The sequence below is a fragment of the Anoplopoma fimbria genome, chromosome 22 (genome assembly GCF_027596085.1).
Source record: "Anoplopoma fimbria isolate UVic2021 breed Golden Eagle Sablefish chromosome 22, Afim_UVic_2022, whole genome shotgun sequence".
NCBI lineage: Eukaryota > Metazoa > Chordata > Actinopteri > Perciformes > Anoplopomatidae > Anoplopoma > Anoplopoma fimbria.
Window position 1 is genome coordinate 4,786,457 of NC_072470.1, and position 13,795 is coordinate 4,800,251.

Sequence of the window (13,795 nt, forward strand, 5' to 3'; positions counted from 1 at the left end):
TGGAGGAAGGCCCCTCCGAAGTACAGCCACACAAAGCTGCTAGTAATGCCCTTTTTTTATGCTTTTATTCTGCAAAAATGTGTGAGTAACTATTACAGAAGCCATGACTTTGTATAGATAATTGTGCTCTAATCTTATATGCATTATCACATATAAATGCTACTATATCGTTGTTGGGATTGTATTGAAAGTTGAGCAAACAAGTGTGTGTAGAGATGTCTTATACTCATTGTTGTCATCTCCTGTATGTGAGACACACACACATACACAGAGAGAGAGAGAGAAAAAAAGAGAAAAGAGACACATTGAGTGCTGGTACTTTATCTCATGCTGGTGATGGTGGTTGGCATTGTGTGATGCCAGTTAGCGTTGGGCGCCAGCACACAGAGGGCATGGTGTGTGTGTGTGTGTTAGGGAGGTAAGTGGTGTGAGAGGAGGACAGAAATAAAACCTACGAGAAAGGAGGTAAAGAGGAGAGGAGACAGTGGAGGGAAAAAAAAGGGAGGACGGGGTGAGAGAGGATGAGCAGAGGACATGTAGAGGAGGGAGAAGGATGGTAGGGCAACGAGGGCAGACGGGCCTTGTCCCTGTGCTTTTGTGTGTGTGTGTGTGTGTGTGTGTGTGTGTGTGTGTGTGTGTGTGTGTGTGTGTGTACGACTGTGAGTCTGCACCTATGTCTTTTTGTGTGTGTGTGTGTCTGTCCCTGCGTCTTTGTACTGGCTAATCTAGGCGTCAGCAGCTTTTTGAGGCTTTTGTGCTGACAATAATCACACAGCGCTCCTCTTTTCAATTCATCAGCAACAACAACAAGGGATCACATGTCCCCTATACACAATCCGGAGAGAGGGAGACAGAGCGAGTGAGTTAAAGTGGCCATCATGTTGCCTGGTTACCGCTCAGGGTTGAAGGCGATTTTCTGTGTGTGGGCAGGTCAACGCCTTCTACACCTCTGCTGAGCGCACATAGAACAGAAAAGTACAATCACACACCTTTTTTTTTTTTTTTTTTTTTTTTTTTTTTTTTCAAAGAATAATTTATTTCATGTTGCAGTGTGATGGATAAACAATGAGTAAAACCACTGGTCAAATCTGTAGCAAGCATTAATAATAATCATCATCAGAATAACATTAATAGGAATAATTATTTCAATTATAAATAATAACAATATCAGAGTAATTGTTACATCTATACAAGCTACAAATATCAGCATTTTGTCCTATGTCTTTTTTTTTCTGCTGTTAAAACCTTAAACACTTCACACATGACCCGGCCGGAGCAGCTGCCCCTCTTGGCCCCAGAGCAAAGAGAAAAATCTGTTTTTCTAATGGTGGTTTGGCTACTTGTGGTGACTTCCAGTTCCAAGGTTCGCAGCATGAAAGGGGGTTAAAATTAGACATTTTGACGTGTCTGAATTTATTTACTCGATATTAAGAACGGCTGTTGCACCACCGATACTCTCTTCCTGCAAGTGTCTGAGTCCAGTCAGTACATAAAAGATGCACTGTGAGGAATGAATCTTGTTTTTGCATCATGTGGGAATGACCTACGGAGCACATCAAACTGGTATGAATAGTTTGGTTCCTGTTATTTATGATTCATTAAAACAAAGATTTACAATACAGTAAATCCACTTTGCATCAAAATGAAAATCACTAATTGATGTAAATGTGATTTTCAGATTAGATATTCTGAGAAGCATAATGGTACAAATTATATCTAAAAAAATGCCAATCTTGTTCCAGCAAACATGCCGTCAGTGCTGTGTCCTAAATGTATCCAGCATCAGGGCTATATATTTAAAATAATATAAATCCCCAACAGATGTTAATTAAGAAACACTGCCGCTTTTACAGGTTGTCCACCAGAAAGCATGGACACTGAAGTGTATTTTTCAATTGTGAAATCTTTCAAATTGTCTGGTATGTGAGGGGAAAAAAAGAAAAGTGGCCATTCTTAATAATAAATAATAGCATTGGCCATGTTTGTCAGCCTTTTCATTTCGTCATTTTGTATAATAAGTGCAGTAACAGAGTTTAACGTATCAGCCTGATTCATGACGGCTAAATATACAGTTTGTCTCATGTCTGTAAAACTAGGACTGATAGTATTTAGATCTGAGAGATTTTAAGAAGTAAATAAATGTTTATTTTTGTCTTCGATGCTCTGAGTGCCTGAATGCAACATTAGCCAAGAGGGGCGGCCAGGGAAGGGTGGGGCAGGGAGAGCCACACAGTCAAAACAAACACCCAGTAAGTCTCAGTACAGTAAGAAAGGGGAGGAGTCAAAAGAGTAGGGGACAAAAGAAGGGAAATAAACAACTAAGTTTATTTATGTCCAGTTTGTCTGGGTTCAGGTGAGGATTTGGGAATGCTACTGTGCTTTTCTATTCAAGAGGTGTGTAAGTGTGTGTCTGTGGTTGTGTGTGTGTGTGTGTGTGTGTGTGTGTGTGTGTGTGTGTGTGTGTGTGTGTGTGTGTGTGTGTGTGTGTGTGTGTGTGTGTGTGTGTGTGTGTGTGTGTGTGTGTGTGTGTGTCTATGCGAGTGACTGAGGGTTCATAGAAGAGTAAGCTTATACAAAGGAGAAAAAATACAGAAACATCACTTTTTTTTCTTCAAAAATGTCCATGTAACTTAAAAACATCCACAATAAAAAGATTTTTTTTTTTATATATTATCATCTTTATTTTCTAGTTCGCTCCCGACCCCCGAGTCACGGGCTGAGGATTGATCCGTCATCTTCCTCATCTCTTCGTTCCTCCAAAGAACGATGAAGAGCGAGCTTGGACGAGGTGGAGGAGAAAGAGAAGACGGAGGAGCTTTTCTGTAAGTGCAAGAGGTTCAGTTCTCACTGTTTTGCTTTCATTTATAAAAGTCTCAGCGTTTGACTCTTTGAGAGTTCGAGCCCTCCGTCTTCTTCAAGAGGGATTTTTATTTCTTTATAAAACAATTTGAGGGCAGTTTTGTCTTTAAAAGTTGTGCTGACCAAAAGCAACCATCAACAAACCTCCAGATTCCTCCTAGTAGAACCACTTCAAGTCTCTGCATCGAACACCAGTCTAACTCTCGCTCTCTAACAGTCTTCTCTCGGCCCTTGGAGGTTTGTCCTGCTCGCCGTGTTTCCGTCCTCTCCCTAGTCAGTCGTGGAGGAGTTCTTGTAGACAGTTTGGGGATTTGAACACATCTGGGACCTCGCTGTCCAGTTTGCAGATCACCTTGTAGATGGCCTTCTTCCAGGACGGGTCTGCGTCCTTTCCGGCCACGATGGCGTTGAAGAACTCACGGAGAGTCACCTGGGAAACCTCCAGAAAACGTTCAGGAACCTGAGGGTGAAAAAAAGGAGGGAGGAAATCATGAGTTAAATGCCCGCTTTGATGAGGAACTTCCCTTCAATCACCTTCCTCTTTCTTGTCCTGAATTTAAACCTTCAATACAGTATTTATGCAAAACGATTCAGAACTGTTGAATACTGCAATGTGTATGTTTGTTGATTGTAGAGCATCTAATTCCAAAAGCATGCACAGTAAAATAAGACATATTTGTGAACAAGAAATTAGTTTTAGCATATTATTACTTGTGTAAATCTTATTAAACAAGAATATATGTTCGGATAAACTGCTAACTCTTCACATAAAATTATTGCAGAATATTGAATCACAAAAAAAATGTCAAGTTATTTCTCTGTAAGTATAGAATATATATCTTTGACATTGTTAATGAGTAGATGGTTTAAATGATAAATGGTGCTTTATAGGCTTTCATATGTCCCACAGCGGTTAATAGACAATATTCTGTTTAGGGCTGCCGCCTCTTAGTCGATCAGAATACAAATCAAGTTTCTTTAGTCATTTTTCCATGCTGAATTACGAATTTTAAAGAAACTTCTGATCACACATCTGGATAACACAAGATTCAAAGTGGTGCTTCTTTGTGAAAAAACTCAACAGATCTGTTGATTTAAATCAAATAATTGATAGGTCGACAAAATGGTTTCACTGTTAGTCGACAGCCCTAATTCTGTCAAAATACGTTCTTCATGAGACATCCACACGTGTGAAATCACAAGTGAAATCTTCAAATATAGACAGATTGCTTTTAGAAAAGTGGTTCTGTGACTGAAAGCGATCAAGACTTTGGTTAAGTGTGCGTGTGTTTCAGGTGTCCATACTGTATACTACTATTCCTGTACCAAGTTCTTCTTCAGCTGTCCACTTCCTCTAAACGTACTTCCCCTTTCTTAAAAGCCCCCAGCTGTGTGTGTGTGTGTGTGTGTGTGTGTGTGTGTGTGTGTGTGTGTGTGTGTGTGTGTGTGTGTGTGTGTGTGTGTGTGTGTGTGTGTGTGTGTGTGTGTGTGTGTGTGTGTGTGTGTGTGTGTGTGTGTGTGTGTCAAGAGTTCCTTATGCACACGCAGGCTCACACATGTAATGACAGATGACACACTCAGTCCTTGACAATGGCAGGTGAACAGTTGTCTTAGATCGGTCACTGTGTGTGTGTGTGTGTGTGTGTGTGTGTACGTGTGTGTGTGTGTGTGTGTGCGTACATGTGTGTGTGTGCGCGCGGGGGGGGCGCAGAGTTTAAACAAGAACGAAGGGAGTGCAGGGATCCAATTGTCCTTTCCACATGCAGGCATAAATATACTGTCATCACAAGGCTTTTTGCGTTTGTGTGTGTGTGTTATAATGCTGTGTGTTTGACAGCTGAACAATGGCACACACACACACACACACACACACACACACACACACACACACACACACACACACACACACACACACACACACACACACACACACACACACACACAGACACTTTTTATTCTTTTTTCTGCCCCTTCTCCCGGGGGCAAGATCATACAAAGACACTAAACAACCTCTCTCCGCCCCTCTTTTTTCTTCTTCTTTGTCTCTTTTTCTTGCATGCAGATGCACACACACGCACACACACACAGACACACAGGAGGCTGACTCTTCCAGACGAGGTGCATGCTCCTATAAACCCCAACAAACTCTCTCTCACACACACACACACACACACACACACACACACACACACACACACACACACACACACACTCACACACGACCTCAGAGACGACGGAGTGCCGTCTGGGTGTAACCCCGTCATGCGTGGCAGAACAAGCCAAGGTTAGCCGCCACCAGAACGGATGAATCACCCCTCACACACACACACACACACACACACACACACACACACACACACACACACACACACACACACACACACACACACACACACACACACACACACACACACACACAGCCTAAATGATTCCCTGGACTCTCATATACTCTGTCTCCCCTCACCTACCCTCTCTTTTTAGCCGGCCCCTTGAGACCACAGTTATTTCAATGAGGCCCTCTGTCACTGTCTTGCTATAGACACTACTGTACACACACACACACACACACACACACACACACACACACACACACACACACACACACACACACACACACACACACACACACACACACACACACACACCAAACACACCCCAAAGATTTAACTTTATAAGAGATACATGGTAGATTTTACCCTGAAAAGTGTTCTCATATTTTTGCAGTTATTCCACCAGAGTAAACGCAATGACAAGTCCAAGAGGGGCGAGATAATTCAAACCACTTTATTTGGAGATAAAACAAAACTTGATTCCTTTAAAAATGTCAGTTATGATCCTTTGTGTCAAATATGATGGGTCGAAGTTGAACAAGGTAGTCGGTCAATAAACTGTGATGAACAAACAACGTCATCTGACTGTTTGTTTTTCTTCTTTTTAGTGATGCTGCTGCATTTGAGATCTCAGCCATTAACTCTGTGAGTACAATCTTTAGTATTAAAGATGGGAATGATGGATTATTAAACCTCAGCAGGTTAAACCTTTTTGTTTTACCTCTAAACGAAAACACACAAAGCCCCAAAGTCAAGCTGATGTTTTTAATAGTTTCTGTGAATTTGCCCGCTGGGACAAATAAAAGTTGAAACCTGTGTTTGATCTTGAAGATGAATGTGCCTTTGAGGCGTCTTCTCCCTCCTGAATAACATCCCTTCATCCTTTAGTTGTTCAAATTTGCTCTAATCTTAAAGGAATACTTCACCCACAAAATTGAAATTTTGTGATCAATTACTCACTTCCTGTTACCTTAAATCCTTGAAGAAAAACTTTATTTCTATTATTTTCTTAAGCTTTCATGTTGAATGAAGAATATAAAAATGTAGAAGCCTTGATGAATTGAAGGAAATGGAGGCCGCATTTATCAACAGCAAAACTATATTAAACATCCGTTGACAAACTCCCACAAACCTCACGCACTATTATCCGAGTCTCCTTTATCCAGTTGTGTGCTCACTAATTCCCAACAAATGCATCCCAATCTTTGCTAAAATCTGTCTTTTAAAGCACATTGGAAACACGGCTCCCATTTACTTCAATTGATCAGGACTTTTCTCCGTTTTTTTCTTTCTCTCTTCAACTTGGAGACATGAGAGAATTTTTTTGCGCAAGAATTCAAAGAAAGTTGTGTGAGTAATTTTGGGGCTTTGAAAAAACCCCAAATTCACTCCTTTTAACATGTTCCAAGAACTATTTTTCTTTTTGCATTGCTGATGTGAATATTCTTGATCTTTGACATTTTTACTCGGTATAAGTAATCTCAAAATTGAAGTTTACTCTCGGTGTGTCAATGAAACACGAACATCCAAGGCTGTAGCTACAAAATCTGGATTTTGCTTTTGCTTTAAGCCCACCTCTTCGTTTTTAGCGATTGAGTGTTGTGAAACAAAAACCTCCACGCATAGTAGGACAATAAGAGACTCAGTGACCTTGTCCTAGAGGAGCCCCGCAGTGTTTTTGTGTTGCAGCGCTGGCACTGCCTTGTTCAGCATGATGATCGGTGTGTTTTTAAAATGTTTCAGGATGCCGAACGTCATCATTGCAGCAGCTTTAAGGACTCAAGAGTGCTGCAAAAAGACGGTGACGAGGAGAGGAAACGACACCGCCGATCCACAAAGAGGTAGAGCAGAGAGAATGAAACCAAGCAGGGAGGATATTGTGTGTCCGGTCGGGTATCAGCTCCACTGGACAAAGACACAAACACACATACAGACACACACTTGGGTCCAGATGCCCAGATTTGTCTAGCCGTCGTAAATCAGTCCAATAAAGAGATCTAAATTAGGCCATCATCAATACAGATGGGCCTGTTTCCCCCGTGTGTGTGTGTGTGTGTGTGTGTGTGTGTGTGTGTGTGTGTGTGTGTGTGTGTGTGTGTGTGTGTGTGTGTGTGTGTGTGTGTGTGTGTGTGTGTGTGTGTGTGTGTGTGTGTGTGTGTGTGTGTGTGTGTCATTTACTCCTGGCTTGGATCTTGATATGGTGTCTAGTTGCCAGGAGAGAGAGAGCGAGCGAGGAATGGGTAAGAGAGGGAAAGAGAAAGAAAGATAAAGAGGAAGAAAGACACTTGGTTCCCAGTAAACATAATTCGCATGATTGCTCCGGTTTGGTGGGTAAATATTGGATGAAGGGAGGCTCAATTACTTTCTCTTCACAGACACACACACACACACACGCACACAGAAGGACAAGAGCCTGTAAATCTCTACATCGCTGCCCAACAAAGAGGCCTACTGGGACGACCCTCCCTCCCTCTTTTTCTCCTCGTCTCCTTCCCTTCTCTCATCCTCACTCTCTCCCTTTATCGTCCACCTCGTTGGCTCCTCTGTCCCTCATCTCTTCTTGGAAATGTAGTCGAGTGAGAAATCACAAACTTACTGAATGCTTATTATACTTAACACACAAACTCATTACACTTAGTTTAAGACATTGAAAAGTTCTCAATGTGGGGCACAAGCATTTGCTGCTTTTAAGAAATGTCACCTGCATTTCGTCTTCTTTTTTCGCTGATGCTTTTACTGCTTGTCCTGCTTTTGTCAAATGCAAATTTATATTTGCCTTTTGGTGTTTGCTGCAGCTGTCTCAGTTGCATGTTAGCAATGTTAAGCCTTTGTTTTTTTTATGGGGGGAAAGTTAAGGCTAATTTTATCATGAGTATATAAAGAACAAATGTAAAGACGCATTTATCTCCAAACAGGAAGCTTCTTGTAAGTATTGATAGTTTCAGTTTTGCCAACAAAGATAATTGGCATGTATGCAAACATGAATATAACTGCTCTATTTTGCTTACAAGTAGTGATTTAACAGCGTTTACAGTTTAAAAAACTGGAAGAAATGTTGTTTATTCCACGTTTCTAGTTGCGGCTGCTTGTTTGCGATAAAAAGAGGAGAACACAAAAGAGCGCCACCTGCAGAAACTCAAACCATCACAAAAAAAACCTGCAGAAACAGCACAGCGACGGGCACTTAGCAACAGTGACGTCTGCTTTGCTAATTTTTCTTACAGTGCAGGCCATGAGCACAAAAGGGCAGTGTTGCACTAAAACATATTTTTAGAATAAAGGAGAGCCCTTTGTAAGTAGGTTACTTCTTTATGAATACACTGCCCCATTTTAACACATCCAAAATAGAAGAAAAACTTAACACAGACTTAAGTTACATGTGGAACATCAACCGTCATCGACAGTATCTTCACAGTGTCTCACACGAGAGACGCCTTCAGTGAGCAGAGGAACAGTTTGTGATGTTGATCATCATCTCTAATGTGATACTGATGTTTGTCTTTAGGCAACCTGGCAGTTTTTCCCTTGTTTTAAAGAAACTTTGAATTTAGGACTCTGTAATTGATCAAATGAAGATGTTCTTGCTGTGTGAGGTAACCAGTCATTTATAAATATTGGCAGTAAATTACACTTGTTGTATTAAGCGACACATTTTATAGTTCCACTTCATCTCCTCCTTGCTGTCTTCTTTCGTTCCGTTGCACCCTTAAACTTCTTCTTTCCTCACATTATCTGGCCACCTCTTTTTCACCTTCCCTTCTTTTCTATCAACACAGTTACTCACCTTCTTCTCATCTCATTTATCCTCTCCCATCCTCCCCCCCCCCTCTCCTGCCTTGTGAGTAAAAGCCACTCCTCTGTCTCCTTAAGGATTAATGTTTTCTTCTCAACATGAGGGCCTGATGGAGACGTCTGGGCTGTGTGTCCTCAGTTGACTCTCCCTATTCACCTCTCCCTATGTCTCTCCACCTGCTTTTCCACTCTGTTTCCTCTCCATCCTCACTCGCCGTCTTGCACAAAAGAAAAACACACACACACACACACACACACACAAACACACACAGGCTCTTAAGAAATCACTGTACAAACACCATATGTTTGATTCTCAAGGTGTACAAACAGAAAGAGGCTGTTCGTGTGTGTGTGTGTGTGTGTGTGTGTGTGTGTGTGTTGTTCCTTCTCTTCTAGTCTTTCTACCTCGCTCCATTAGCGTAGGAGACGTTGACAATATTTACTCAAGTGTGTGTACACTGGTTTAGTGTGTTGGTAAGGATTTTTTACAAGATCACGTCTACGTGCGTTATTATCATATGTCCTTTTTCAGCTCACAAACCATCTTTGGTTGCAAAATGTTGCTCTTTTCAATTTCAGATGACCCCCCTACACACACACACACACACACACACACACACACACACACACACACACACACACACACACACACACACACACACACACACACACACACACACACACACACACACACACACACACACCTTGGCCATTTAATTTTGTTGCCATTCAATGGCTCTGTGGCTTTGAGGTCCACTTTGCTGTTGGTCAGTAGTATTTTTCTATCGAGACAACTGCTCCTTCTGTAGTGTGGGTGTGTGTGTGTGGAGATGTCATTTTTGTGCCAACACACAAGCATCTGCTTCCTTTTTCCTCTTCTTCTCTCTCCCTCTGCTTCTCTTTTGCTGCTATCAGGTCTGGCTTTTGTCACACACACACATACACACACCCTGGCAGGAAAATACGACTACACACGCACACAGACTTTCAGAGTTGATAATTCTTTCACTCTTCTTTATCTTTTTCTTCAACAGGAATTCATACTTTGACATTTTAAGTGGTTCTTTTTTTCTGTTTTGTAGATATTGACGTAATTGTTGCAGTGATTGGATAAATGTAGAAGGACTCAATGTCCAGGTACTTTGAATCTGCTCTGGTTGCTCGTGATGGCTGAACAACTTATGATGAATTTTCCATCTTTATTTGCATTCTGATCTGATTTGAATCTTTATTTATGTAGGGAACGCAGACTGAGCATGCGACTGCTCCTCTGGTTAGAGCCAGCCTCACGCTAACACCGATTCATACATTAAAAGGACACTCCTTCATTTGTGTCCAAAACATTGTTGTTTTGGTTTGAAACTCCAATTACACACCCCTCCTTTCTATCAGTGGGCTCCTAGAGCATCAGCGTCTGTTTCCTCTGCTGCTGCCACACACACTATAACTGATAATGTTAGTGTGACAGACTTTGTAAGTAGTTTACTTTTTCCTACACAGTTGTGAACCACAAGCTTCTCCTTCTGCAGACGCAGCGATAGCTGTAGACTCAAGAGGACTTGAGAGTGAACTTCAGACATTCGAGTCTTGAGTTTTGACCTGGTTAAATCAAAGTAACATCAAAATAAAAAGTAAAAAATAAAAAAGTTGGTGGCCTAACATGACTTTAATTAACTAATCATGAGGCCAATGAGAGAACTTGGTCTAAGCTTTGAAATGAAAATGTTCAAATGCTGCATCATTTTGTCATTTAGAAACCTGAAAGACTTGCAAAGTGCCCTCAGGCCTTTAACACTTGACTCATTAATGCTCATACATATCATAGACATATCACAGGCAGTGACCTGCTGTAAGAGTCTTTGACACAGTCACCCATGTTTGCACCAGGCAGATAGCAGTCATCAACATATAACTAAAGAAACATACATTTTAGAGTAATAATTCTTGTCCCCATCTCTCTATCATGGCCTCGGGATCACACATCCTTTGCCAGCTGCCATTTAAAGTGTGAAATTAAAGGTAGAAGTGGAGACTGGAGGTTCCTCCAGGACATCAGCAATATGTTTCCTTTCTCTGCTGCTCTTTTGTCAATCAGTCACTGATCTCACTGTCGCCAGGACAATGGCAATAAAGTTTCTCTTTGTTCAGACTGCATGTGACTGAGAGGAAGGGTCTGCGTCCTGAGATTGCGTCTGTGTCTGTGTGTGTCTGTGTCTGTGTCTCTGTGTGTGTGTGTGTGTGTGTGTGTCTGTCTTTTCTCACTATCTCATGAGACAGTGTGTTTCTTCTTCTTTTGGTGTGTGTCTTCGTATCTCCTCGCTCTGCAGTTTGCTTGTGTCCGTTCATACACGTGCTGTCTTTCCTTGGATTGGTGTGTGTGTGTGTTCTGTGCTTCCGTGTGTGTGTGTGTGTGTGTGTGTGTGTGTGCAAGTGTGTGTCACCCATAGAGGACAATAGCCTGGGTCATCTGACTGAGAGGCTGCAGACCACTAGTATCACATGACGGAGGCTGAAGGCCACGTCTTTGTTACCAGGCCTATTGTTAAAGCTAAGGAGACAGCTGGGGCAGGGGAAGGGAATCACTGCACGCACGCACACACACACACACACACACTCATATTCACACACATACAGGAAGACCAAGGAACACACACACACACACCACACACACACACACACACACACACACACACACACATACACCGCCCCCTCGTGACTCCAATCAGGCTCAGTGACAGAGATGATGCCTTCGTCTTCTCAACTGGAATACTAAGACACACACACACGCACACACACAAACACACACACATTGCAAGCAGATAGCTATAATTATAGTGACAGAAACTGGCAGGTGGCATTGTCTGTACCATACCGCTCTCTGTCAAGCAGCAACAGAGAGGCAGAGACAGTGAGGAGGACTTGGTTACTTGGTGCTCATACTTGCTTAATGACATTGAGTGACGGCAACAAAGAGTGTGTTCACATAGATTGTGGGCTTATGTGTATGTGTGTGTGTGTTCAACCTTGTTTTCTAATAATGCATGTTCATACTCTGCAATTAAAGCATGAATAACTTTTTTATGGTTCGGCCATTCAGAGCTTTTAAGCTTAGGGACAGATCAATGTCTTGGTTAAACTTTGAAAAGCATAATGCTGCCTTTAACATTTCAGCAAAACCTTGATCTGTTTCTTTATCTTCACCAAGTGTTTCAGCAGCTAAAAGTTTGTTATAGGATGCAAATCCCACTCTTCAGTGTCAAAACTTTAAGGTTTGAATGCCTGTCAACTAGGGATAACAAATTGGTCTTTTTGGTCTCAGTTGACTAAGATTTCCTGGTCTATAAATCATTCTTTTATGCTGAATCTCTGGTAAACACAAGATTTGTAGTGGTGCTTTTCTGTGATTCTTTGTGCAGAATTCTTAGTCGACTACAAATGCCTTTGGTCAAGGAAAGCCCTGCCGTCCACCAACCCTGACCTTTTCAGACATTCATTTGGCAAAGCAGATCAGGAGCACATTTTGTAGGAGACAAGGTTGCATCTAGCTTTGGTCTAATAGATTTTTTTTAGCTGCACAATTATACTGGAAGTGATTATTTCACTGCATTGGTTGTTTATGGGAATCCCTTAATCTGGACTGATTCCCTCGAGACACTCAAATTATTTGTATTCTTACTTTGAAGAGAGAGTTTTGGTTTCCCATGATAGACTCAAATTCAGTTTCAGGTGCTTTGGTACCCTCGTTTAATATTTTTCAGGGGGAATTTAAAATTCTTGGCATGGAAATAGTCAAATTAGAAATATTAAAAGCTGGTGTCTGGTAGTAAAAGACATCAAAAAGCACATGAACCCTGGTGTGTAAGATGTGGTAATTGCCCAAAGCTCTGCGCTCAGAATGAGGGAGAGATCAGAGTTGGAGAAAGAGGGAGGAGAGGACAGGTGTAGTCTTTGAAATGTGTGTGTGCCTCCTGGGTAGGTTACAAATAGAAGACATAAAAAGGTGAGGACAACAGAAAGACGGATGAGACAGGAGCAGAAGAAACTTGAGGCTAATGGATTTAGACAGACGGATCTTTAATATTTTGGAGCGTTTTGATTCATTAATAACACATTGATGAATCACAGCCTGTCAGCCACTTGAATAAGCTGCAGAGCGTTTTCTGTGCAGAATCTGACAGAGAGCCCACTTTGAGAATCGATTACTGAGAGTCGAACTCTGCCCTTTTTTTCAATGGACTCGTATGAAGAGGAAGTGGAAAAGATGAGTGAATAGATGAATAAGGAGAGACAAAGGACGACAAAGAATCTAAAACGCCGAAGAAAGACATGAGAAGTTTAGCCTTTCATAAAGAGCACAGCTTATGAAACCAGATAGCCCTGAAATGTGAGTGTGTGACCACTCTGTGGCCTCCAGGTGTGTGTGTGTGTGTGTGTATGACTGTGTGTGTGTGTGTGTGTGTGTGTGTGTGTGTGTGTGTGTGTGTGTGTGTGTGTGTGTGTGTGTGTGTGTGTGTGTGTGTGTGTGTGTGTGTGTGTGTGTGTGTGTGTGTGTGTGTGTGTGAGAGAGTGTGTGTCGTTCAAAGTCAAAGGGCAGATTTTGGTAGCAGCCACACCCACCCTTCAAGGGAGGGTATCTCTGCTCTTTCAGACGAACACAAATGAGTATGTGTTTGTTCGTGTGTGTTTGTGTGTGTGTGTGTGTGTGTGTGTGTGTGTGTGTGTGTGTGTGTGTGTGTGTGTGTGTGTGTGTGTGTGTGTGTGTGTGTGTGTGTGTGTGTGTGTGTGTGTGTGTGTGAGAGAGAGAGAACATATGT

General features: G+C 41.9%; 1 protein-coding gene across 1 annotated transcript in view; it reads right to left on the reverse strand.

The window, feature by feature from the left end:
- Window positions 1–3,118: 3,118 nt before the first annotated feature.
- LOC129111756 (prospero homeobox protein 1-like) overlaps window positions 3,119–13,795 on the reverse strand; it is a 34,531-nt gene continuing 23,854 nt past the window's right edge. The window contains exon 7 of the mRNA XM_054623839.1: window positions 3,119–3,319. Coding sequence (XP_054479814.1) covers window positions 3,134–3,319 — 186 coding nt within the window. The 3' untranslated portion in view covers window positions 3,119–3,133. The remainder of the gene's footprint in view (window positions 3,320–13,795) is intronic.